The 23,381-nt window shown below is 42.9% G+C and overlaps 1 protein-coding gene across 1 annotated transcript in view; it reads left to right on the forward strand.

Annotated features, from left to right (window-relative positions):
- The window catches only part of SEL1L3 (SEL1L family member 3), a 97,904-nt gene extending 75,531 nt beyond the window's left edge, over window positions 1-22,373 (forward strand). The window contains exons 18-24 of the mRNA XM_060012733.1: window positions 5,952-6,042; window positions 6,175-6,259; window positions 7,374-7,483; window positions 11,955-12,082; window positions 12,920-13,022; window positions 13,105-13,177; window positions 21,378-22,373. Coding sequence (XP_059868716.1) covers window positions 5,952-6,042; window positions 6,175-6,259; window positions 7,374-7,483; window positions 11,955-12,082; window positions 12,920-13,022; window positions 13,105-13,177; window positions 21,378-21,517 — 730 coding nt within the window. The 3' untranslated portion in view covers window positions 21,518-22,373. The remainder of the gene's footprint in view (window positions 1-5,951; window positions 6,043-6,174; window positions 6,260-7,373; window positions 7,484-11,954; window positions 12,083-12,919; window positions 13,023-13,104; window positions 13,178-21,377) is intronic.
- Window positions 22,374-23,381: the final 1,008 nt, after the last annotated feature.

A 23,381-nucleotide genomic window follows, 5' to 3' on the forward strand; every position in this document is an offset into this window, starting at 1 on the left:
TACATGACTCTTTTTGAATTTTGGTTTTCTCAGGGTATATGCCCAGTAGTGGGATTGCTGGGTCATACGGTAGTTCTATTTTTTAATGAAATGATCATTTTCCAATTGATACACCTTACAGTTTGTGGGCTGTTTTATTTGTTTCCCAAGTAAGCGTCAGTTCATGAAATTTGAACGTTTCCCAAATTTGACTTTTGCCCATTTCTACTTCTCATCCTCCAAATTTCCCACCCTTTACTCCCCACAACTTCTTAGGGGAAACTAAGCATTCAGATATCAAAATGTTTATATGTGGGGTTTTCCCAAAGGGAGAGCATATCTGTAAACACCCCCCAACACACACACACACACACACACACACACACACACCCCAAGATGTCTGACACTTTCCCACAAAGAGAGTATCTGCTAATAGCTTATCCTTCTTGCCGACTTTTGAATTTAAAATCACAAAGCACTTCAGGGAGTGCATTTAAAAATTTGCTGTGAAAGTCAAGCGGAATTAAGATTTCATGGCCTGCTGTCTTTCTTAGAACATTCAGCCACATCACATGATTGATTTGGAGGGAGGGGGAGCTAAGGATTATACGTGGTCTACACTGTTGGTGAGTTTGGGTTGAGTTCAGCAGATTTTAGTGGGTACATTTAAAGGCAGGGTGCCTTGCCGTAGCTGCAGGGGATGCCACAAGTAGGGCTGGGGAAGCCTGCTGCCTCATCTCTTCCTGGTACTAAACTACCTGCAGTTTCTCAGATGCCTCATATTCTCTCTGACCTCTGGGCCTTTGCACTTGCTGTTCCCTCTGCCCAGAAATCCTGCTTAACTCCTTACTCCCTTTTGTCCTTGGATGGGTCATGATGGCTGTTTCCTTGTGGATTGCCCTGTGATGTGTATCCCAGTGCCCAGCACTTAATGGCAACTGGAAAGTACTCAAAAACTACTGAGAGAATGAATTAAGGCAAATAGACAGAACAACTGTAACTCCAGAGCCATGAGCAGTATATAAAGAGCATCGGGGATTTGGAGGAAGGAAAGATGCTACCTGGTTTGGGGGACTTAGGTCAGCCTTTATAACGGAGGTAACAGATGATATGGCCTTGGGGGATGGGTGGAATTTCCACTTAGTCATGCAGAGAACAACACTTCTAGTGAAGGGAATCACAGGAACAAAAACAAAGAAATAGGAAAATTCAGGGTATGTCTAGAAATTTTTAAGCCACCAGTTTACCTTGAGGGTAAAATTTGTAAAAGGGAGTGCGATATGACAAGACCAAAGAGGTGCTGCATTATGGGACTTTAAATAGCAGGTCATATACTTTTTACTCAGCTTCTGGAGCAGTGGGGAGCCCTTGATGGCTTTGGGAGAGGGTAGTGACATGACAGAGCTGGGTTCCGAGATTCCTAACCAAACCTCTGTGAATGATGGTGAAGAGAAGGGAGAACATGAAAGGGGGAGCTAGTTCAGAATCCAGGTTAAAGGAGCTGAGCTTTTGAGCTGGAGCTGTGACCTGAGCCAGGTAAGTTGTTTTCCCTTCTTTTATCACACGGTAATTGATACATACCAAATAGTAGGTGATATGTATGTAAGTTCCAGAGCATAAACGAACAATAAAATGAACACCTATAGCCCTACCACCCTACTTAAGAAAATGAACTGTCGAAGCCCCCTGCATGTTCCTCCCATATTAAACCCACCTGTGGCGCCAATATCCAGAACTAACCATTGTCCTGAATCTTATGGTTGCTCCGCCCCTTGCTTTCTGTATAGTTTTGCTATATATGGATATAGCAAATCTAAGCAATAGATTATAGCAATCTAAGCAATAGATTGGACTTGTTTCTGAGCTTCATATCATTAGAATCCTATTACATATAATTCTTCACTGCTTTTCTTTGTTATTGTTTACTTCACCTGATGTTTCTGAGATTCATATCTTTTGATACATGTACCTGTAGGTCATTCCTTTCACTGCTGTCATATACCACAATTTATTTACCAATTCTCATAATAACTTGCATTTGGGTTGTTTCCCATCTTTTTTTAAGGACAGTGTGGCCGTGAACATTTTTTATGCATATCCTGCCACAAATAGGAAAAGTTTCTCTAAAATATGAACTTAGGAGTGGGGTCACAGGCTAACCATATGTTCAACTTTACAAGATAATGCCAACTGTTTTCCAAAATATTTGACCAATGTATGGTCCTATCAACCGCATATAAATATCTGTTTTTTCATACCCTTGCCAATTTTGATGCTGATGCTAAGTATTGTTAAAGATATGTCTTAATCTGGACTTGAGACCATTTTCTATCAACAGGAAGAAACACTTAGTATCCATTATAGTGGGACTATCTTTGTCAAAATATATTTGAGAAAAAGTGCTTTTCTCTCTTCCTTCTCTCGGGGCCTCCAGATGCCTCAGGGGTTAAATTGGAAATATATGAGCGTTGGCTTCCCCACACCACAACGTGGAATTTTTTGGGTCCCATCTATTTTGTTATAATAGAACTAAGTCATCCATCAATGTCCCAAGTCCATCCCCTTTTTTCATTTTCTGTGAGTGAATTTATTCTGGACGTTATTTTCAAATTACATGTGTCAGTTTGATGAGCTTGTGTTTTTCTGTGTTGTTCCAAGATTTATGTGGGATAGTTTGAAAGAGGAGTGTGAATGAAAAAAAAAGGGCATTTTGCTGTTTAGGCAAAATACCGAAGATAATGTTATCATGCCCGAGGCTATCCTCGGACACCAGGAGAAGTCCGATAAGGAGAGGTCGCCTGTCGTGTTTCATTTCTCTCTGTCTTACCCCTCTTTGTGTTTCATCTGTGAGCTAAGTGTTTTACTGTCCTTGGTCTTAAATATACCCCGAATACTTAATTAACCCAGGAGGTTAGCCAGATTCTAGTAAGCTTGAGGCAAGACAAGCAGGCATGCAAGATTCCACTTGAAAGAGATTCATCTTTTTGCCTTAGAGCAGGGTCCTAAATTCCACTGAGACCCCAGGATTCTTTTTTTATCCTTCCAGTTTGGGCTGCTTTAGACATTGGCAGAAAAGAACCCAGAGAAAACAATAGAATTGTTTGAGAAACTGCTCAGAGTTACTCAAATTCACAATTCACAGAAAGCAGCCAAAGGATTGATTATTAAGAAGTATCGTTATAAAAGTTCTATAAATGGATGTGCCGAGTCTGAAGTGGGAGGGTAGCAAGTGTGCCCCTACACACATCCTTTACTCTAAATCCCCTCCTCTCTGCATCCCTGCCCAGCCCCCCACCCCCCATCAGAATGACTGACTGGGGACTATTTCACTTCAGTGCATCGGAAATAAAGCTGACCTCTGGTAGCTTCCTAAACCTTGAGGAAATTCACAGAAGCACAGTACAGTTTTGTGGCTTTGGTCTTCCTGCACAGAGCCCATACTGAGCAAATGTTTATTCCATGAATATAAGGATAGAAATATCTGTAATTAATATTTTCAGGCAGACTCAGTTGAGACACAAGTAAGAGCAAAGTGCTAGGAGGCTAAGTGCAGATAGGGTTTCTGCAGAAGTGTCATGTCTCCGAAGTCTTAAGGTGAGAAAGTCTGTTCTTCAGTGTTCTGACCCTTGCCTAGAGTTCACACTTAAATATATGAAAACAGATGGTGGTGGTTTTGGAATCTATGGCCTCTGCTGATGGCTTCTGCAAGATGGAAGACAGAGGTGGATTTCTGTTCAGTGTTTCTATTGACATCAGTATTTTTAGACATCTCTTTGGTGATTTCAGTGCTTCCTCAAAGGAAATACTTGAGAATTCTGTGAGATTTCCTCCCGGCTTATACAATAACTGGTCAATTGAAGTCTTCCTATAAAATGTGTTCCTCCCTTCTCTCCCCCATCTTCCAAGTAACTTTAGAGGCAAGGTATTGTCTTTATAAAATTTATCCTAGTGACTGTTCTTACAGGAAGTGTCAACCTTGTGTCCTCCACTCCAAAATTCTAACAGTCTGCCCAACTGCTATCTAAGAAAACCTCATTTTATTACATTGCAGTTATATGAACCCCATTTCATCCAGTTATGGCAACAGAGAGAGCCGACCTGACATCTGACCTTGGGCCGGCAAGTCTACACCACCTCCTTCCCTCATCCATCCAGTGGGGGAAACTGAGGCACTGGGGCAAACCTGAGTGTTTGAGATTATAAGACCTTTGGAACGGGACCTAATTGTAGAATGATGGAGTCTTTCTGCCGAACTTCCCTCAAATTTAGTTCCCCCATTTGGGGTCTGCTCCGAGGTTTCTTGTCACCAAACGCGATACTTGCAAGCTATGTCAGAAAATGTCTGGGGGTCTTTTGTGTTGTTGCCGTTGCAGTTGTGGTTCTCTGATGTGACTTGTCCTCGCAGGGGAAGCTGCTTAGCCAGCCTTGTCTCTTTAGCATGAGTCATGCCTAATTGGTCGGCTGCCTTGGGTATCTCGGAGGCCAGGAAACAGCGCACTCAGCAGCCACATGGCCGTGACCTGCAGTATGTCTGATTGAAGGTCTGCCTGTCCTGATTTGACCCCCCAGTCACCTCCCTCTGTCCCCACGGGATGGCCTGCCAGGAGATGCTTTAGCCTTGTAGAAAAGATGACGTTTGGCTCCGCTTACGTATTCCCCCAACCCAACCTCCCCCCCGCTTTCTTAAACCATCTCCTAAATGGAGCTAACATTAAGAAATAGCGCTTAATATTAGCTACAGAAAATGAAAATAAGCTTTAGAAACAACAATTTATGGTTAAAATGGAGGAAATCAGAGAAGTAAAAAGAAAATAAAAATCACTTGCCTTCTCACCACCTAGAGATAAGTACCGTTAGCATTTTGGTAGCTTCTTTTTTTCCTGCATATATGTATTCGCGTGTGTGTGTACATGTGTGGATTCAGTTTTATTTTTGTTTTACAAAAATGAAATTGCACTGTTTTTTATCCTGTTTTTTTTTTTTTTTTTTTACACAGTGGAAACTTTGGCATAGACATTTTTCTACGTCTTTGAATACTTCTCTTCAACATCATTTTTAAGGGCCTCGTCTGAAAGTGGCTGAGCCATGGGTTAATTGAACTAGTCACTGATTTTCAGATATTTGTTTCTTTTTTTCCCCCCAATTCATAGAAACAGCTCTGCCATGACCTCTGTTGCCACAGAATCTTTGCACATGTTTCTGATTCTTTCTTAGAATAAACCCTCATGAGGCAGAACTGTTGGGCCAGGTGGTATGTACATTCGTAAGAGTCCTCACCTCTAACTATCCCATTAATTGGCTTCCCACTAACAGTGGTTGTAGGAATAGGTCCATTTTTCCCCAAGCTCTTGCCGTTATCTGTATTATGAATCAGGTGCCAGTCTCAACAAATGAAAAGTGGTCTCATTGTCTCGCAATTATTCAATTACCAGTGGTGTCGAATATTTACTTCTTTCAGATGTGTTTTTGGCCATTGGTATCAAGCCCCTTGCAAACTGCCTCTCCTTTGCCAAACTTCTAATGTACCACAGAAGCTCAGCTTTAATTAAGCTTGTTCAGAGTCGTAAGCCCCATAAAGCCCTTCGCAAAACAGGACCCAAAAGTGCAGAGCTTTTTCTTAATACCACTTATCTCCTCTAAGCGAGGATGGAAGATGGAAGGATTTCAAGGACCCAAAGCTAATAGACAGCTCCCCAGCCAGCACGCGACGTACCATTCGGCCAGTAGAGGTAGCTGTTGTATCAACTAGCTCCCCAACCTTATCTGTGAGTTCAGCCTTTTAAGAGAGAAAATAAATCAGTGCATGCAGTATTTTTAACAACAGTATTTATTTTAAAAAAAAAAAAACCTCATGATTTTGTGGTTTTAAAAAAACTGCTTATTTTGTGCCCTCTTACGTGTGAATATAAAGCTCTCTGTGAGTATTAGTAAGAGCCACTCTATGAAATTTATTATTAATCATCTATTTTTAGGCACGAAGCTTTGCTGTATTATGTTTTAGCAGCAGAAACTGGAATTGAAGTGTCACAGACAAATTTAGCTCACATCTGTGAGGAGAGGCCAGTAAGTAAATGTATTCTCCTCAGACTAGAAGCTCTAAGGTTAAGGATAATGAATTGGGTTTTATGGAGGCAAAATTAATCACTTGGCAGAAATATTAATGAGTTAACTTTTTCTCCCCCTTCATCCCCTTAGGACCTGGCCAAGAGGTACTTGGATGTTAATTGTGTTTGGAGATACTATAATTTCTCTGTTTTTCAAATCGATGCTCCTTCATTTGGTATGTATAGAGAAATGGGTGCTAACTTGAAGCATTGGAGGCTTTTAATCTTTAGGAACAGGGAACATCTAACAGCTTTGTGTGGTGTAATATTTCTAAACAATTAAGAAACAGAGTGAAAAATCTCGGCTATTAAGATCTTCCCTAAACTCTGCTCTCAGTCTCAAGCAATACATTTCTCTTCATCCATTGTCTACCGAATGCTTGGACCCATCATTTCTAAGGAATCAGCGAGAATTCAAAAGAAAAAGCTATTCGGGAGAGATTCTCTGCGCCAGCCTTTTGCCTTTTTGCCCTCAGATGGATTCCCTGTCTTCCTGGCTCTGCCCTGTGTGATAGAGGGCTGACCTTCAGTAACTACAGTTCCCAGACTCCTTTGCCCAGTGACATCTGATTATTTTCAGCCAATGGGAGGCGCTGGCAGGAGATTGCAGGGTGGGAGGAGGTGAGAAGCCCAAGTATTTCTCCCCTTCTCTCTGCTTTGGGCTGTGTCTCTGGCAATGGCTGCATTTCCATGGTTCCAACTCCTGCCTGGCCGTCCATCCTCTGTGGTCTCAGCTGGCCCCCAGGCCTAGGAAGGTAGTGGCTTCCTGCATTGCTAATCTCTGGGTTGCCTACTGTTCCGCATTTGCCCTTTCAACTCTTCCAACACCCTGGTAACCAGTTCCCAGTGTTAAAATCCCTTTTTTGAACTACCTGAAGAAGATTCTGTTCTGATTGGACGTTGAGTGATACATACACTCAAACAAAACTTTTTCCTCAGAGGAAAGATAACATATGTGGCTTAAACAGAGTAAAGAAATACACATCAGTCATCAAACCCAGGCAGCAAAATCTCCGTGCCCCAAACAACCTTGGCTGTTGGGGCTGTGATGTTGCAGACTGTGATTCTCACAAACAGACCCATTTAGGAGAGCTACCCAGCGAAGCAAGAAAATGTGTCTAGAAATGGGAGTGCTCAGTGCAATAATCTTTTTTTCCCTCCCCACGTCAAGGAAGCCTAAAGATGTACCTGTATCCAGATTCGGGTGGGAAAAACTCGCAGTCATGCAAATAGACCAATCATTTAAAAGGTCAGTCTGAAATAAAACTACTTGTCCTTTTTGTCCTGCAGCGTATTTGAAAATGGGAGACCTTTACTACTATGGTCACCAAAACCAATCACAAGACCTTGAGTTGTCCGTGCAGATGTATGCCCAAGCAGCGCTGGATGGAGACTCACAGGTAAACGGCAACAGAAATGAGCCCCTGGTGACGCTTCTTTGTGAGGTTGCAAAGTCACTTCTCATCCGTGTTCACGAGCCCCTCACAAAACCTCTCTGAGAGCACTAGCCAGAATGGCGAACCTTTATTGAGCACTTACTATGTTTCCCCTGCCATTCTCACAGCAACCTCGTGGGAGTGGGGATAATTAGACCTATTTTATAGTAAAGAACATCAAGATTGTGACAAGGTGATAAGTTGTTCAAGGCCAGACAAGCAGGTAGTAGGTGAAGCAGTCAGAGCCTAAACCCAGGTCTCCTGGCTCCAAACCCAGGAGTCTTTCTACCAGATTCCATCAAACTAGCTCACCAGGTAGGAAGGAACTCAAGCAATTGGAAGTGGTCAAAATGGGAAGTAGTTTGCTTGCATAGCTGAGCCAATAGTTTAGTGATAGGACTTTGCTCTCAGTGACCTTTTTTTTTTGGGTGGGGGAGACTTCTTATTTTGGAATATTTGTAGAGTTATAGAAAAGTTGCATAGCCACAGTATCATTATCAAACTGAGAAATCAGTGTTGGTTCAGTACCATCAACTACATTTCAGACTTTATTTGTATTTCACTAGTTTTTCCACTAACATTATTTTTCTGTTCCAGGATCCCACATTGCATTTAGTTGTCATATTTCTTGAGTCCTCTTCAATCTGGGACAGTTTCTGTCTTTGCTTGTCTTTCATGACGTTGATACCTTTGAAGAATACTGGTCAGATATTTTGTAGAATGGCCCTCGGTTTGGCCCTGTCTTCTGTTTTCTCATGAATAGACTGAGATTATGCATTTGGGGCAAGGATAGCCCAGATGTTATATGTCCTTCTCAGCGTATCATATGTGGTATACATAGTGTCACTATGTCTTTTTATTGGTGAGGCTGATCTCAATCACTCGGTGAAGGTGGTTTCTACTAGGTTTCTCCCATGTAAAGTTAATATTTTTCTCTTTCTAATTTGTAGATATCTTGGGGAGATAATTTGCAATGATGCAAATATTTGATTTCTCCTCCAACTTCTGCCCACTGATTTCAGTATCCTTCAGTAAATCTTGCCTGCAACAACTAACTGTAGTGTGCCAATGATGGTTTTCTGTTTCTCTCCTTCCTTCTACATTTGCTAATTGGACTTCTCTTGTGAGGATCTCAGGGCTGTTTCGTGATGGAAGCTGGAATAGCTGTTACCCTCTTATGCCACAGATCTCCTGTGTGATTTGTGATCTGATCACAAAGCAAAAGTTGGAAACTCATCCCTATCTTAGTCTTTTTTTTTAAAGGAGGTACTACTTTTGCTTTTACCCCACATCTTTGTGCCTTCACAGCTATTTGTATATGGCAAGCCACTCAATCACTGACTCTTTGTTTTCTCATGTGTGAACTGGGGATAATAATAACATCCACCTCATAGGTTACAAGGATTAAATGAGATGTTGGACGTAAAGCACCAAGCCCAGCACTGAGTATGCTTAGCGGATATGATCTATCCTTTTATTATTTCTTCTGGAATGAAATAGGAGTTGGTACTAAAAGGATTTGCTGGTGAGCCAAACTCCGCTAGATGATTTATGTTGTTACTCAAAATTAGGCCTGGACCTAATTTTTTTTTTTCAGTTCTGATTTTTAATTTTTTCACAAGATGATGTTATAAAAACGTTAAAGAATAATTTTTTTTAAATAAACTTATTTATTTTATTTATTTATTTTTGACTGTGTTGGGTCTTTGTTGCTGTGCACGAGCTTTCTCTAACTGAGGCGAGCGGGGGCTAGTCTTCGTTGTGGTGTGTGGGCTTCTCATTGTAGTGGCTTCTCTTGTTGCGGAGCACGGGCTCTAGGCACGCAGGCTTCAATAGTTGCAGCACGCGGGCTCAGTAGCTGTGGCTCGCGGGCTCTAGAGCACAGGCTCAGTAGTTGTGACGCACAGGCTTAGTTGCTCTGCGGCATGTGGGATCCTCCCGGACCAGGGCTCGAACCCATGTCCCCTGCATTGGCAGGCGGATTCTTAACCACTGCGCCACCAGGGAAGCCCAAGAATAATTTTTAAAGAGAAAACAAATCAAAGAATGCACCCACAGTTCCATGTCAGGGGCTTTCTTCCTTTGGATTTTCTTTCTTTTTTTTTAATTCCTTCAGTCTTCATGTCCCTTTCTAGTCCCAGCCACAGGCTAGTGGGTCTCTTTAATGGTAACTAGAGCACACGGGCCACTTGAAAAATCTGCTTCTTCTCACATATTGTAGGAATGGGTGCATTCTATTGCATGGTCTCTGTAATTATTACTCTTAACTGCTGCCCCATATCCTGCTGAGCGGATAGACTGTCATTTATTGTTTTATCTTTTAATGGACATTTATTATCTTGTTTGCTAATTTATTGATGGATTTGACACATGTTTATGTAGTCCTGCCCTGTCTTAGACACCGCTTAGTGGTGGGGACGCAAGATTAAAAGATAGACAATATTTTTGCCTTCATGGGATTTATAGTCCGTTAAGGAAGACGTGAAGGTCATTTCCTATTGTGTTGCAATTATAGCAAGTGCTACCATGAACATTCTCATGTTTCCATCTTTTACCTCCGTTTGAATAATCTCTTTATAATCTGAGGGATGGCGTTGCTAAGTCAAACAGTCTAAATGGTTTCATGGTTACATAATAATAGTATATTGCCGATTTACTTTCTGAAACTGTTTCCCAGTTAATGTATCACCAAGCAGTGCTTAGTATAAAAGGATCACTGAAATCTTGTCAGCACTGGATGTTTTCGTGACTTAATTTGGTAATTGAATGATTATAAGTTGCTCCTTGCTTATTGTTTCAAATTGTATGTATTTGACTACTACTGGGGATGGACACTTTTACATATACTCATCTATGATAATTTACCCTTTATATTTTCTTACGTGAATTCTCTATTCTTACTCTTTGTCTGCTTATCTATTGGAGTTTTGATATTTTTAATTTAAATTATAATTAGTTCTTTATACATTTGCCCAGTAGATAATGAACCTTAAGCTATTACAATGCATACAAATATCCCCCTAGTCCATTTTCCAATTTATTTTTATCTTGTTATTTTTCCATTGTTCAGAGACTTTAAAATTTTATAAAGTCATTTTCTTCTTTTCTTCTAATACCTCGAGTTTTAAGAGAGCCTTTCTTTCAAAAAGTGGAGAAACAGTCTATTTTCTGCTTGTGTGTGTGTGAAATTTTAAGACACCTAATACTTGTATCTATTTAGAGGTTATTTAGCAGCAAGGTGGAACTTAAGATTTGAGGCTCTGAATCCCGTCTGCTTACATTTGAATCCCCTTTCCATCTGTATGACCTAGGGCAAATTCCTTAACTTCTCTGTGCCTCAGCTTCCTAGTAATAATAGTATAGAGGATAACAGAATCTATCTCAATTCGTTGTTGTGAGGATTAAGTGAATATATATATAAAACAGAACAAACCCTCATATATAGCATCACTCAGAAAATGCCAGCTGCTGTTATTTTTATCATGATCATCACATAGCCTGCTTGTGAGACTCCTGCAGTTTTACAACCTGGGGGATGGTGATTTTTATTTAGAATCAACTAAATGAAAGGAAAGGGAGGATATAAGTCATTAAAGCGTGACTATGCATTCTTTGAAGGGCAACAATTCAGTGGAATTTGTAAAGCCGTAATAATAAGTGACACATCATGTTTTGTTTATTTCTTGGTCTGGCCACGTGCTCAGCTCATGATGGACAGTGCATCTCCTCCAGGTCCTATAATAGTGTCCATCCTCTATGAAGCACTTCAACCATCAGGCTCTTAACTGTGTTATTTTACTGGACCTGCACAGCCCAGTAAGGCAGGTCCTACCTCTGTGGGTCAAGAACAAGATATATAATGAGAGGGAGGTGGGGAAGCGTACCAGAGTGGAGGGTCTGTACCAAGAGGAATCAGGTGAGGAGGTTTTCCTTACTGCCCTAGGAAAGATCGGACAAACACTTGCACGTTACTGTGCGCATCAGAGGTCCTCTCCTCTTAGAATGTCAGCCCCGAGGACACACACAGCCACATTTGTTAGAATTCTGACATACCGATGATGACCCAGGGTATAGTCTGTAAGTGACGGACACTGCCTTTGAGTCGATATTCTGGGTTTGTTGATGATACAAGGGCACGTTTTCCAGCGAGTTCTGTTTTGAGAGAATGAACAGGAAAGGACAGATTCCCCCCGTGGCTGGCTTCTGAGCAGATGGGACACAGCGTCCTCTGAAAGCCTCCTGGTTCTTCTGCAAATAAGTTCCTCAGATGCATATATTTAGGGAAACACTTCATCAGTGAAGATGACAAAACCATCTGGCTCTAGGGACTGAAAAAAAAAAAATCTAGAGGTTGTAAAAGTTTACATTCTGATGAAGTGTCCGTCTAGGCTTTATTATAAGGAGTGAATGAGTTTGGTTTGTGGCTTCTTTTCAGGGATTTTTTAACCTGGCCCTGCTAATTGAGGAAGGTGCTATAATCCCACATCATATTTTGGATTTCTTGGAAATTGACCCGACTATCCATTCTAATAACATCTCCATCCTCCAAGAACTGTACGAAAGGTGAGTTCAGAGCCTCTTTAATACCGTAGCAGCTGGAGGAACACAAGTGGGTGGTGTTTGCTTCTTGGTTAAAGTTAGCCTTGGTCTTATTTTCTTCTTATTATTATTATTTTTCCCCGACACGCGGGCCTCTCACTGTTGTGGCCTCTCCCGTTGCGGAGCACAGGCTCCGGACGTGCAGGCTCAGCGGCCATGGCTCACGGGCCCAGCCGCTCCGCGGCACGTGGGATCCTCCTGGACCGGGGCACGAACCCGTGTCCCCTGCATCGGCAGGCGGACTCTCAACCACTGCGCCACCAGGGAAGCTCCTTGGTCTTATTTTCTAATGTCAGTGGTTATAAAGGGCTCAGGATTTGTTCTGATTAGAGAACACTCAGCTGGACCCAAACTTAATTCCCTTTTCTAGTATCTGAGGATTAAGATATAGAATGTGCTTGATTTGAAGTTAAAATGCTGACTAAGTTTTTCCACGAGAGTGGAAAAAAGAAAGTGTCCAATAAGATGATGCTTTTCTGCAAGATAGGGAGGCATCCCAGTGTCTGGACTTTGGACACAGACACTCACATAAAAGTGTTCCTTGGCAGCTCCTGTGCTACAAGGGCCTCCTGGACCTGTCTTTTTATGAAGGACAAGACTGGCCTTTTTCTGAGATGTTTGCCAGGATCCTAGAATTTCAGCACAGGCTCACACCCCTCAGAACTGGTTTTATTTCTTTTTTCTCTCATTTTACATGTGCTCATTTGACCCAAAGCAGAAGGATGTGGGTTTGAGGATCTGCAAATGTCGGTCGTAAGTAACGCTACCAATGTTTGGCAACACTGTGCTTTTTGTCTGCAGGTGCTGGAGCCACAGCAGCGAGGAGTCCTTCAGCCCCTGCTCCCTGGCCTGGCTTTACCTTAACCTCCGGCTTATCTGGGGTGCCACCCTGCACTCTGCCCTGGTAGGAACTGTCTCCCCTCAGCCCTGTCCTCATGGTCCCCACCCTTTGTCAGTCATCTGACATGTGCTTTGGATGTTTGCAGATCTACTTTCTGGGAACCTTCCTGCTGTCTGCATTGATCGCCTGGACCGTGCAGTATTGCCAGTCTGTCTCAGGTAAAGATTTATAAAAAGCCAGGGCAATATAAAAAATGTAGGAGGGACTTCCCTGGTGACGTAGTGGTTAAGAATCCTCCTGCCAATGCAGGGGATACGGGTTCGAGCCCTGGTCCGGGAAGATCCTACGTGCTGCGGAGCAACTAAGCCTGTGCACCACAACTACTGAGCCCGCATGCTGCAACTGCTGAAGCCCATGCGCCTAGAGCCCGTGCTCTGTAGCAAGAGAAGCCACCACAATGAGAAGCCCACACACCGCAAAAACGAGTAGCCCCTGCTCTTCATAACTACAGAAAGCCCGCACGCAGCAACGAACACCCAATGCAGCCAAAACTAAATAAATTAATTAACTAATTCTAAAAAATCTTAAAAAAAATATATAGGAATTCTTTTTCCTTACTAGAAAAATGACACTCTCCCTCCTTAGCCATTCTGCTTCCTTTCGTTAGGAGGATCGTTCACATGTGGTTACCCCTAGGGCTGTCTCGTAATCTCTGGCTGATGGAAGGCTCCAATTATTGTTACATTTTTCAAAGTAAGCAAGGATTTTTTAAAATAAGGTGCTTAAGAAATTGAACAAAAATGTCTTCTCCAATTCAAAGTACACCTGCTATCAAAACGATACCTTGTGTGTCTTAAAACCCAGTTCTGAGGCCCCCTCTAGCACGAAGTCTTCCTGTTTATCCCAGTCGAGGAATCAAATGTGTAAGATAATAAACAAGCACTTGTGATGAGTAAAAATACCCAGCCACTGAGATTCAGAGGGAGGGGCCGAGGGGGACAGTAGAGCCAGCAGTTAGTCTAGTGTGGATTCTACTAGTCACTATTTCTTTTCTGAGCTAGTGTAGGGCAGTAGTTAAGGAGATAGGCACCCCAGTCCTTTCTAGCTAGGTTTAGAGTCCAGGCTTAGCTCTTCATTAGCTGTTTGACTTATGGCCAGTTATTTCACTTTCCTGATCCCCCAATTTCTCATCAATAAAATGAAGTTATAATAGTAGCTACTTCTCAGGGTTGTTAGGAGAGTTCAGTGAAAAAAATACACATGACACCAAAATGTTAGCTGTTGTATTTATTTGGCATATAAAACCCTCTCAATAATGTTAACTGTCATGTTTATCTTCCCTATGAGATCATAAGCTGAGTCAGAGGAAGGCCTTGGTCCCATCATTTATGATCTCACACTTAGTAGGTACTGAAATTTGCAAACATCTCTCAGGGGAGAATTCCAATTCCCAACCATCTTGGAAGCTACAGAAGGACAGAATCACTCACAAAGACCAACAGGGACATTTACAAATGGATACATTAGGGCTGGACATGGCATTTGAGCATCGGCACAGCCATTATTTGTGTAGCAGATAATGAAAAGCAAAAGAAGTGCATTTCAGCACAGATTTGATGGTGAGACAGAAGCCACTGTTCGGAGAGGCTACTACGGAGTCATTTTCCCCCATTTATCTGAGGAGGTTAACAAGGAACCACCAAAAGCCCTTCCAGGGCTTCCCTGGTGGCGCAGTGGTTGAGAGTCCGCCTGCCGATGCAGGGGACACGGGTTCGTGCCCTGGTCTGGGAAGATCCTACTTGCCGCGGAGCAGCTGGGCCCGTAAGCCACGGCCGCTGGGCCTGCACATCCGGAGCCTGTGCTCCGCAATGGGAGAGGCCACAACAGTGAGAGGCCCCCGTACCGCAAAATAAATAAATGAAATTTAAAAAGCCCTTGCAGGTTTGATGCCCTGTAGCACGCCAGCTGGTAAGTTTTCCTCATGCAAATTCTGTCCCATCCCTAAATTTGTTCCCAGGTATAGCGCATTTATTTTGCATCTTGTCAGTGTTTTCCATTTCAAATTATCTTTGTCTTTTTTACTCTGTAGAAATATTGTTATGATTATTACAAATGCAATTCCGTTAGAGGAGCTGAAAATTGTCTTTCTCATTTTATGCCAGCTGGTAGCCATGAAAATTCATGGGCTGGTGGAATGGCTTTTATCAGAAGTCGTCGTTTTTTCCTTTTTCCATAGCTTCATTATCAGTCCTTCCACATTCCCATCTCCCTGTCCCTCCTGCCTTTTGATATACTTTCCCCTTCCTGTGTATCCTTTGCTCTTTCACTCATTTGTTTTTCATTTTTTTCAAACTCTTTCACTTGCTTCTTCCTGTACATACCTCTTCCCTTCGGTGAGCGTTGGAGAAGTCTGGATAGGATCTTAAAAATAATTTAATTCTATGCCCTTCATCTTACAGATGAAGAAATGGGGCTAAAGGAATACCGTGGTCTGCCCAAAATCACAAAATAGAGTCCAATGATGTAGGGCAGCAGACTTCTGAACTTTTTCACACTTAAGATACTCTAAAACAGTGGCTACCATCTGCCTCTGACCCACTGTCCCCTTACATAAGATGTATTTTTTAACACATTTTTTTGGTACCTTGAAATGAATGACAAGTAATCTGCCTACACACTTAGTTTTAAAAATAATGCCCTAAACAGCAATATAAAGGAGAAATAAAAAGAAAGTAATTATAATAAAATAATATGTATTTCAATATGTAAATTCTAGCCCCGCACTTCTTAATTTCAGTGTGCACAGGAATCACACGGGGATCTGGTTAAATGCAGATTCTAAGTCAGTCGGTCTGTGGGTGGCCTCTGAGAGCCTGCATTTCTCACAAGGTTTCAGGTTACATTCACGATGCTGTTCCACACACTTAGAGTCATAAGGGCATAGAAGTTAAAAAAAAAAAAGGAGTCTCCACATATTTCCAAAATGTGCCCCTACAGTGGTACATACCAGCCCTGTTAGGACTAGTGTTGAATTAAAATATGTAGTAAATTATTTTCCTATTTTTAAAGTCCTCCATATAAGTGCAAATTTGTCAATGACTTTGAAATAAGAGGGTACTCCATCAGTGACTGGACAATGGGGCAAGGGGGATGGAAGCATAGAAAAGCAGCAGAGAAGCACTGCAGGGGTCTCTCAGCGGGCAGAATTTCTACCGCGGGCGTCTCTCCGAGGAGCTGGTGCCCGAGGTCCATGAGCCACCCCGTGGGAAGGTGACGGATGTAGTAGATGTTGGTGGTAACCCTGGCCGTGGTTAAGCCGGCACAGGAATGCAGCCTAGAGCGGAGACTGCCAGAGCGGAGAGGGACAGGATTTGAGAGTTAAGAGCCTCCCTTAAGGTGCTGGGTAGGAGGAGTGGGCTCTAAGTTAGGGATCTCTGTCATTTTGTGATTTGCACTTTTTCCAGTCAGTTGTTTCTAAAAACTAATGATTTATGGCCAAACCTTTAAATTGAGCTGTCCATCCATTTTGCGTTCAGCTCCAACTACCTTCATTTTCCTCCTGAGTTTATACGCTTTGTGATATATAATCAACACTTCACCACACTTGCCACAGTAAACTGTCCTGTGTTCAGAAGGCTAGCAGTGTGGGACAGTAGCTAACAGCACAGACCGCTAAGATGCTGGCCTGTCACTAGCTGTGTGACCTTGGGCAAGGGAGGGACCTTCTCTGTGCCTTAGTTTCCTGTTCTCTAAAACAGCAGAATTAGTAGTACACCTGTGTCGTATTGTAGTTGAGAGAACCCAATGAGGGAACACTGAGTAAAGTATTTAGAACTCAAGAAATGTTAGCCCAGTAGCTCCTAAGGAGTAATGCCCTCTAGGGCATTTTACTTGCAATTAAAGTACGCTGACACCAGGTAGCGCCTACACTTAAAGAGCTTGGTTTACCTCAGTAAGTGGCAGACACCACTACCAGAGACTAGCATGCTTTTCTATGCTATTAGACTCTTTCTAAAACATAAAGCTCTTTTTTTAAAAAACAGCTGAACAAAAATACTGACTAGTCTAGCTAGCGTACCAAAACAAGTCCACAAAAAATATTACGTATGCAAAAAAATCTCTTTTATTTCCTTTGAGGGAACTTGATTTTGATTCCTAGCTTGCATACTACCAGGCAGCTCAGTCTTTCTTGAAGCTGATGCCTCCCAGGGACGTGCAAAGGTCCCTGGGTTTTTGGTAGCACTAACTACTCAGATGGTCACCAGTATGTTAGCAGAATACACATTGCCCTGGGCCTATGCCATCCTTCCAGGTCCGTCGGCTTCGCAGCTTCTGGGTCACCTACAAGTCCCATTGTCTTTGCCAAAGCTGAGCACCTTAGCCTTTTTTTTCCTGCCAGGTCTTCCTTTCTCAGGTTGCTGAAGGGCAAGGTGAGGGCTCTGCTGGGGTACACCCACAGCCAGACTTAGCCACTTTCCCACACTCCAGAAACCTCCTTTCCCTGCCTCATTTCATCTCTAAAGCACTTTCCCTCTCCCCCTCCCTGTCAAGGATGCCAAGCATAATTGCTTTAATGGACCCAGGCTTTGGGAAAAACAAAAAATCCCAAAGTAAAGTATGTCTAGAACCATATCTCCCCTGAGACTGAAAAGACATGGAGCATGGCTGGCTGCCTGGTGGAAGGTAAAGGGAAGAATAGAGGGAGAAAATGGAAAAGACCGCTTCAGAGAGAGTCCTGCCTTCCTCGTGTTATTGTCAACTTTGTGTCTAAATAGAATACACAGTATAGAGCGAGATCTGCAGAACTACCAGCTCTGGGCGTGACGTGCTCACCTTTTAAACCAATGTCAGCCTATTCAAAACATTCATAATTTAAGCCAACTCATCCTTTTTGCCTAAGTGGTTAGCCAAGTGGTCTTTTAAAAAGAGTAAGATGATATGAACAAGATCAATTAAACCTTTTCCTACTCTTTTCCTGTCCTCTACATTTCCAGTTAATGAGGTACTAAAATTACAGTAAAATGTCACAAAGTGGTACTCATGCAAAAAGCAGCAGCCTTAAAGTCAGAGCGATTTAATGGTGAGATGTTACTTTTCTCCTATCTCATTACCCTTGCTGCCCTCCCAGTATCTTTACTCACAAGAAATGTTTAAATGACATGGATCTTATACGTGGACTGGTCCCTGCTGGATCCAGAGGCCCAAATGAAGTAGATTAGATCTTATTCATAGTATATGATTTCCAGAGCTTCCCTCCCTCACCTCCTTACCCCCCCACCACCGCTTCATCTTTGTAAATAGTCTATTATCTCTGGATTCACCCAATATATTCTCTCCTATTCGTCTTTCTTTTATGCTCCCATCTGGTCAACTGGCAAGCAGATATTTCCCCTGCAGTGGTCCACAACAAAGGTTGGCCAATTTTTTTCTGTAAAGGGCCAGATAATAGACATTTGGGGCTTTGAGGGCCATCTCTGTCACAACTACTCAACTTTCATTAGAGTGCAAAATCAGGCATTGACAATACAGGAAAACAAATGATATGGCTGGTCTCCAATAAAACGTTATCGTGGACATGAAGATTTGAATCTCACGTGTTTCTCACGTGTCACAAAATAGTACTCTTCTCTTGATTTTTATTCAACCATTTCAAAATGCAAAAACCATGCTTAGACTGCAAGCCATACAGAAGCAGGCAGCGAGCCACCTGAGGCCCGTGGGCTGCAGTCTGCCAGCTCAGGGCCGGCTCTTTATCATTCTCACTAATGTACAGAAAATGGTCCCTCAAGCAGCAAATAATCCAAAAATCGCTTTTGACTCAGGAATAGACTGTAATTTTTGAAGCAGCACGCTGATTTTCCTCATTACCTTGATTCTAATCCGGTAATCACATTAGGACAGATTCCAGGTGATCAGAGACAAAGAGGCCACTTTAAAATTATGACGGGCTGTTGGGGGGTTTGTCCAGTGATTGCAAACTGCTGCTGGAAATGGGAGAGTTCTCACGTGGATAATAACAAACTTACTGCCGAAACATCGAGCATTTTTGTTATGCTCTGACAAGAAGATTTCAGTGGTGGAGATGCTAATTATGCATTCCTTCTACATTTACACAGTGGCACTTTTTTTGTTTTAATCAGAAAACTGATTGCTGATTTATCTTGTTACCATGGTGATTTAAACATTTCCCTGAGCTTGAAAAGGAAAAATACGTGCCTTAGCACTTCATTAACTTCCTCAGAGAATCATCAGAAAGATAACTGTTAGGACCCAAGAAGTCTTGGACACCATTTAATCCAAGCCCCTCAATTCACAGATGAGGAAACCAAAGCCTGTGAGATTCAAGCGTTTTAGGACTGAAATGTCTGCCATTCTGTATCTACCCCTAAGTCACCTATTAGTGGTAGATAAATGAGACTTGCCCAGAACGGGTCTCCTGACTCCAGCAAATGGTCTTTGTGCCGCATCACTGGGTCTCATGGTCCCTGCCGCGGTTAGATCACCTGCCAGAGTGATGGCTTTGACCTAGAAGCGTCACATCATTATGCAACACCTGGGCCCCCTCTGCACCGCCACCACTATCCTGTTCTTTCAGAACAGTCTCTGGATTCACAAGGTTTTCTGTAGCTATTGGAAGGGGTTCCTTGGAGAATTCCTTTACATATTCAAAAAGGTCAGAGGCTTTGGAGCCCGCTCCGGAATTTCCTAGTATAGCCTCTTGCAGGTGGAAATCTTGAAGAGCTTATCTAGAAGTCAGATGGTCAACAAGTGATGGCATCTTCTATAGGTCGATACATTTCAGGATGGACATTTGGGAACCTTTAAGAATAGTCCCACCTACTGAAAATGGTATGAGACTCAAGGACTGCTGAGCTTAAGAGCACTGCTTAAAGGCAGTTGTTCGCACAAACCATGGCCACCGTGCTAGCTGTATGTCACACACCCCTGCAGGCTGGTACCGCCACTTTACAGATAGAGAAACTGAAGCTCAGAGAGGTTAAGTAACTTGCTCAATATCACTCAGCTGGTAACTGTAAGGACCATGTGACTCTGGACTTTCTGGCTTCAAAGTTTTGGCTATTTTCATAGGCTACTGGGGTCTAAAAGTGGACTATAAAGCATCCCAGAAACAAACACCCCAACTTTTTCATCAGTCCTGCAAGCGAGGCCCCAGAAATTGATACATCAACACATTTCCATGGTAAACCAGGTCACTAGTAGTAAGAGCTAACATCTGTTGAGTACCTAGGCAAGCCAGACACTGTTCTAAAAACCCTATATACGTGAACTCATCTAATCCTTATAAGAGCAAAATAAGGTACAGATATTCTTATTTTCTCCATTTGTTAGAGGCAGAAGGAGAGTAGGTAACTTGTCCAAGGTCACATAACTGATAAAGGGCAGAGCAGCCGGGTCCCAGAGCCCACAGTCTTATGGACAGGATACTTCACAGCCTTAGTACATAAAGCAGGTGTGTGGGCCTCAGCACTAGTGATATTTGGAGCTGGGTCATTCTTCGTTCGGGAGGGGGGCTGGCCCAGGCATTTTAGGACGCTTAGCAGCACCCCTGGCTTCTACCCACTAAATGCCAGCAGCACCCCATCCTCCAGCTGTGACAACCAAAAATGTCTACCGACATTGCCAACTGTCCCCGGGAGTCGAAATTACCCCCACTTGAAAGCTATTGCCATAAAGTATAAAACTTTATAAGCTTCCCTAACCTTTATTGTGGTTCAACCTCCTTACTGAAGGTAGGTTGAAAAACAATTAAACCTAGTAATTATGCTTTCCAAAATGTATACACATTTACTTAAAGAATTCAATTTAAATCAAATTTGGCATATCATCCAAATGGAATCAGAATGTGAATAAAACCAACACTCTTTCTGATTGATCGGTGTAATCCAGAGCTTGCATTGCATCAGTACTAGGTGAAAAAAAGAGATATGACCATAGGAAACATAGACCAAGGAGTTCCTTCTTTCCTTCCTTCCTCCCTCCCTCCCTCCCTCCCTCCCTTCCTCTCCCCGCCTTTCTTTTCTTTCTTTCTTTCTTTCTTTCTTCCTTTCTTCCTTCCTTCCTTCCTTCCTTTCTTTCTTTCTTTCTTTCTTTCTTCTTTCTTTCTTTCTTTTTCTCGCTCTCTTTCTTAATATTTACACACCCCTGTAAAGTCACAGAATAAATTCAGGACTTAGAATCCCAGAAATTTTTGCACATCTGTTTCAACCTACCATTTTATAGGAGGGGACACCAAAGTCCAAAGAACCTAGATAATGGGTCCAAAGTTGCTCATCCAGTTAGTGCCAGGACCACTAGTCTAGAAGCGTCTCTCCTGGCTTGCAAGGGTCTAGGTGTGGCTGTGTGTCCTGCATGTACTGTTTTGAATATTCAGCACTTGTTGTGCATGTGTCTCTGCAGCCAGTGGTTCCCATCCGACACCAGCCCGGGCTCCCCGAGACCCTACTGCCCCTGCTGCAAGTCCAGCTGTGACTCCAGCTGCAGGCGCCTCTGCTCAGGACCAGCCCACTGTCACCAGCAACCCGGAGCCACGTGGGTGAACTGTGCACTCCATGTCTCTCCAGATGAGAGAGAATCCTTTCAACAGCTGGTATTGGATAGCTGGGGCTGGGGCATTATACACCTTAAATGTCTTGTCAACTGGATGTGAATTTTGCACTTGGTGTCTTTTTTTTTTTAAATCAAAGAAATACCCAGAGCAGACAGTGGTTATACCAAAGGTTATCAAACAAATACAAGGAGCATCCTGATCACAGGGACATGTCGGGGAGGTTAAGCGGGTCACTGCGGATGTCCATTTCTAATGACTGTGTGTATGGGGGAGTCAGAGTGTGCCTTGTGGCGTATCCGAATCCTTATACACTGAGATGGACTTTAAGAATCTTAGCCCCTTGTTCATTCCCTATTATTAAAAAACAGAAGATTGTGACTTCTCTACCAGTTAGATAATATTTGGTGTGTGTGTTTGCCACTGCCCTACCCCTCGCAGTCCCATGGACAGATTTCCATGTGACATCCAAGACCCAGCAATTCTAAGGCACCTTGAAATAATGGGTTAAGGCTGGAAATACAGGGAAGGCGATGGCTTTGTAAATTGGGTTTACATTTTTCTTCTTGAATTTTTCTAGGGCTGTAGTGCTTCCGAATCATTTAATGACACTGTTGGATATCGTTTACCTTTCAATTGCAATCCATGAAATAACATTTAGAAAATTCTTAGTATTTAGGTCTAGTCTTTTCCATGAATTGCCCATTAGAATAGACTGGCAGCAGTGGAATACGCAGGAAACAAGCCTTTAGCTCATAGTCTCATTCCCCGCCCTTTATGCCTGCCTGCGTCTGCATAGGGGCGTGTGTGTGTATGTGTGTGTGTGTGTGTGTGTGTGTGGGTGTGTGTGTGTGTGGGTGGGTGGGGGGGGGACGGATAGAGAGGGAGGAAGGGGAAGAGCAGACTGTCTACGCTGTATGCTGCTAAGGTAGTAAATAAATTGCAATACTGTGGGTCCAAACTACTCTTTGCACTACTTTAGTTACAGTAGCAAATAAAAATTATTTTTATAGCATTGTCTCCTGGGAAGTGTCTTTATTTCCTTTTTCATAATTACTGTTTCGTTTTGCATCGTTACTGTTGTCATCACACACAGTCCTAAGGTCCATGCATTTTCTTCAAGGAGGCAAAAAATGTCCCCTCATCAGAGGGATTAATTCTGGTAACCATTAACGTTTCTGGATAGAGAGGTGGCAGGAGACCTCTCTCCCAGAAGCCCGAGCTCAGGGTCTGGCCCCTGAAATGTTTGCACAGTATCAGCCATTGTTTCAGGGTTCTGGCTGTTGTGAGGCTGGATTTCTATCAGTTCTAGGTTAAGTCTCTTTCTCTCCATCCTCTTTCTCCTCTGTATGCCATGTGTACTGCTCTTGTTTTAGGAAAGGTTGTCCTTCCTGCTTGCGAAAGAGTCAGACTTTGGAGTCGGACAGCCCCGGATTCAAATTCTGGTTCGGTAGCTTGCTAGCTCAGTAATCTTGGGTGAGTGATTAACCTCTCTGCGTCTTGGATTACTGTTTTACAAAACAGGGGCCATAAGATCCACCTCTTGGGCTTTTCGTGAGGCTTAAGAGGATAACATAGGTAAAACTCACAGGACAGTGCCCTGAACGTGGTTGGGTGTTACCGTTATTAGAGAGAGAAGTCTGAGGGGCCAGATCAAGTGCCCTTTGGTCTGCCTAGATCCTCTTCATGGCAAACACACCCATTCCCCAGCTGCTGGGAGCAGAGGCTGCTGAAAGTTCACAGCTGCACCCCTCACTGGGAACTGCCGTCAGCAGCAGGGGTCTGCCCGAGGTTCAATCCTGGCCAGAGCAGCTCAGCACTTGCTGACGTCAGGAGGCTTTTTCAATCTCAGCACT

Source organism: Delphinus delphis, chromosome 5, assembly GCF_949987515.2.
Source record: "Delphinus delphis chromosome 5, mDelDel1.2, whole genome shotgun sequence".
NCBI classification, from domain to species: Eukaryota; Metazoa; Chordata; class Mammalia; order Artiodactyla; family Delphinidae; genus Delphinus; species Delphinus delphis.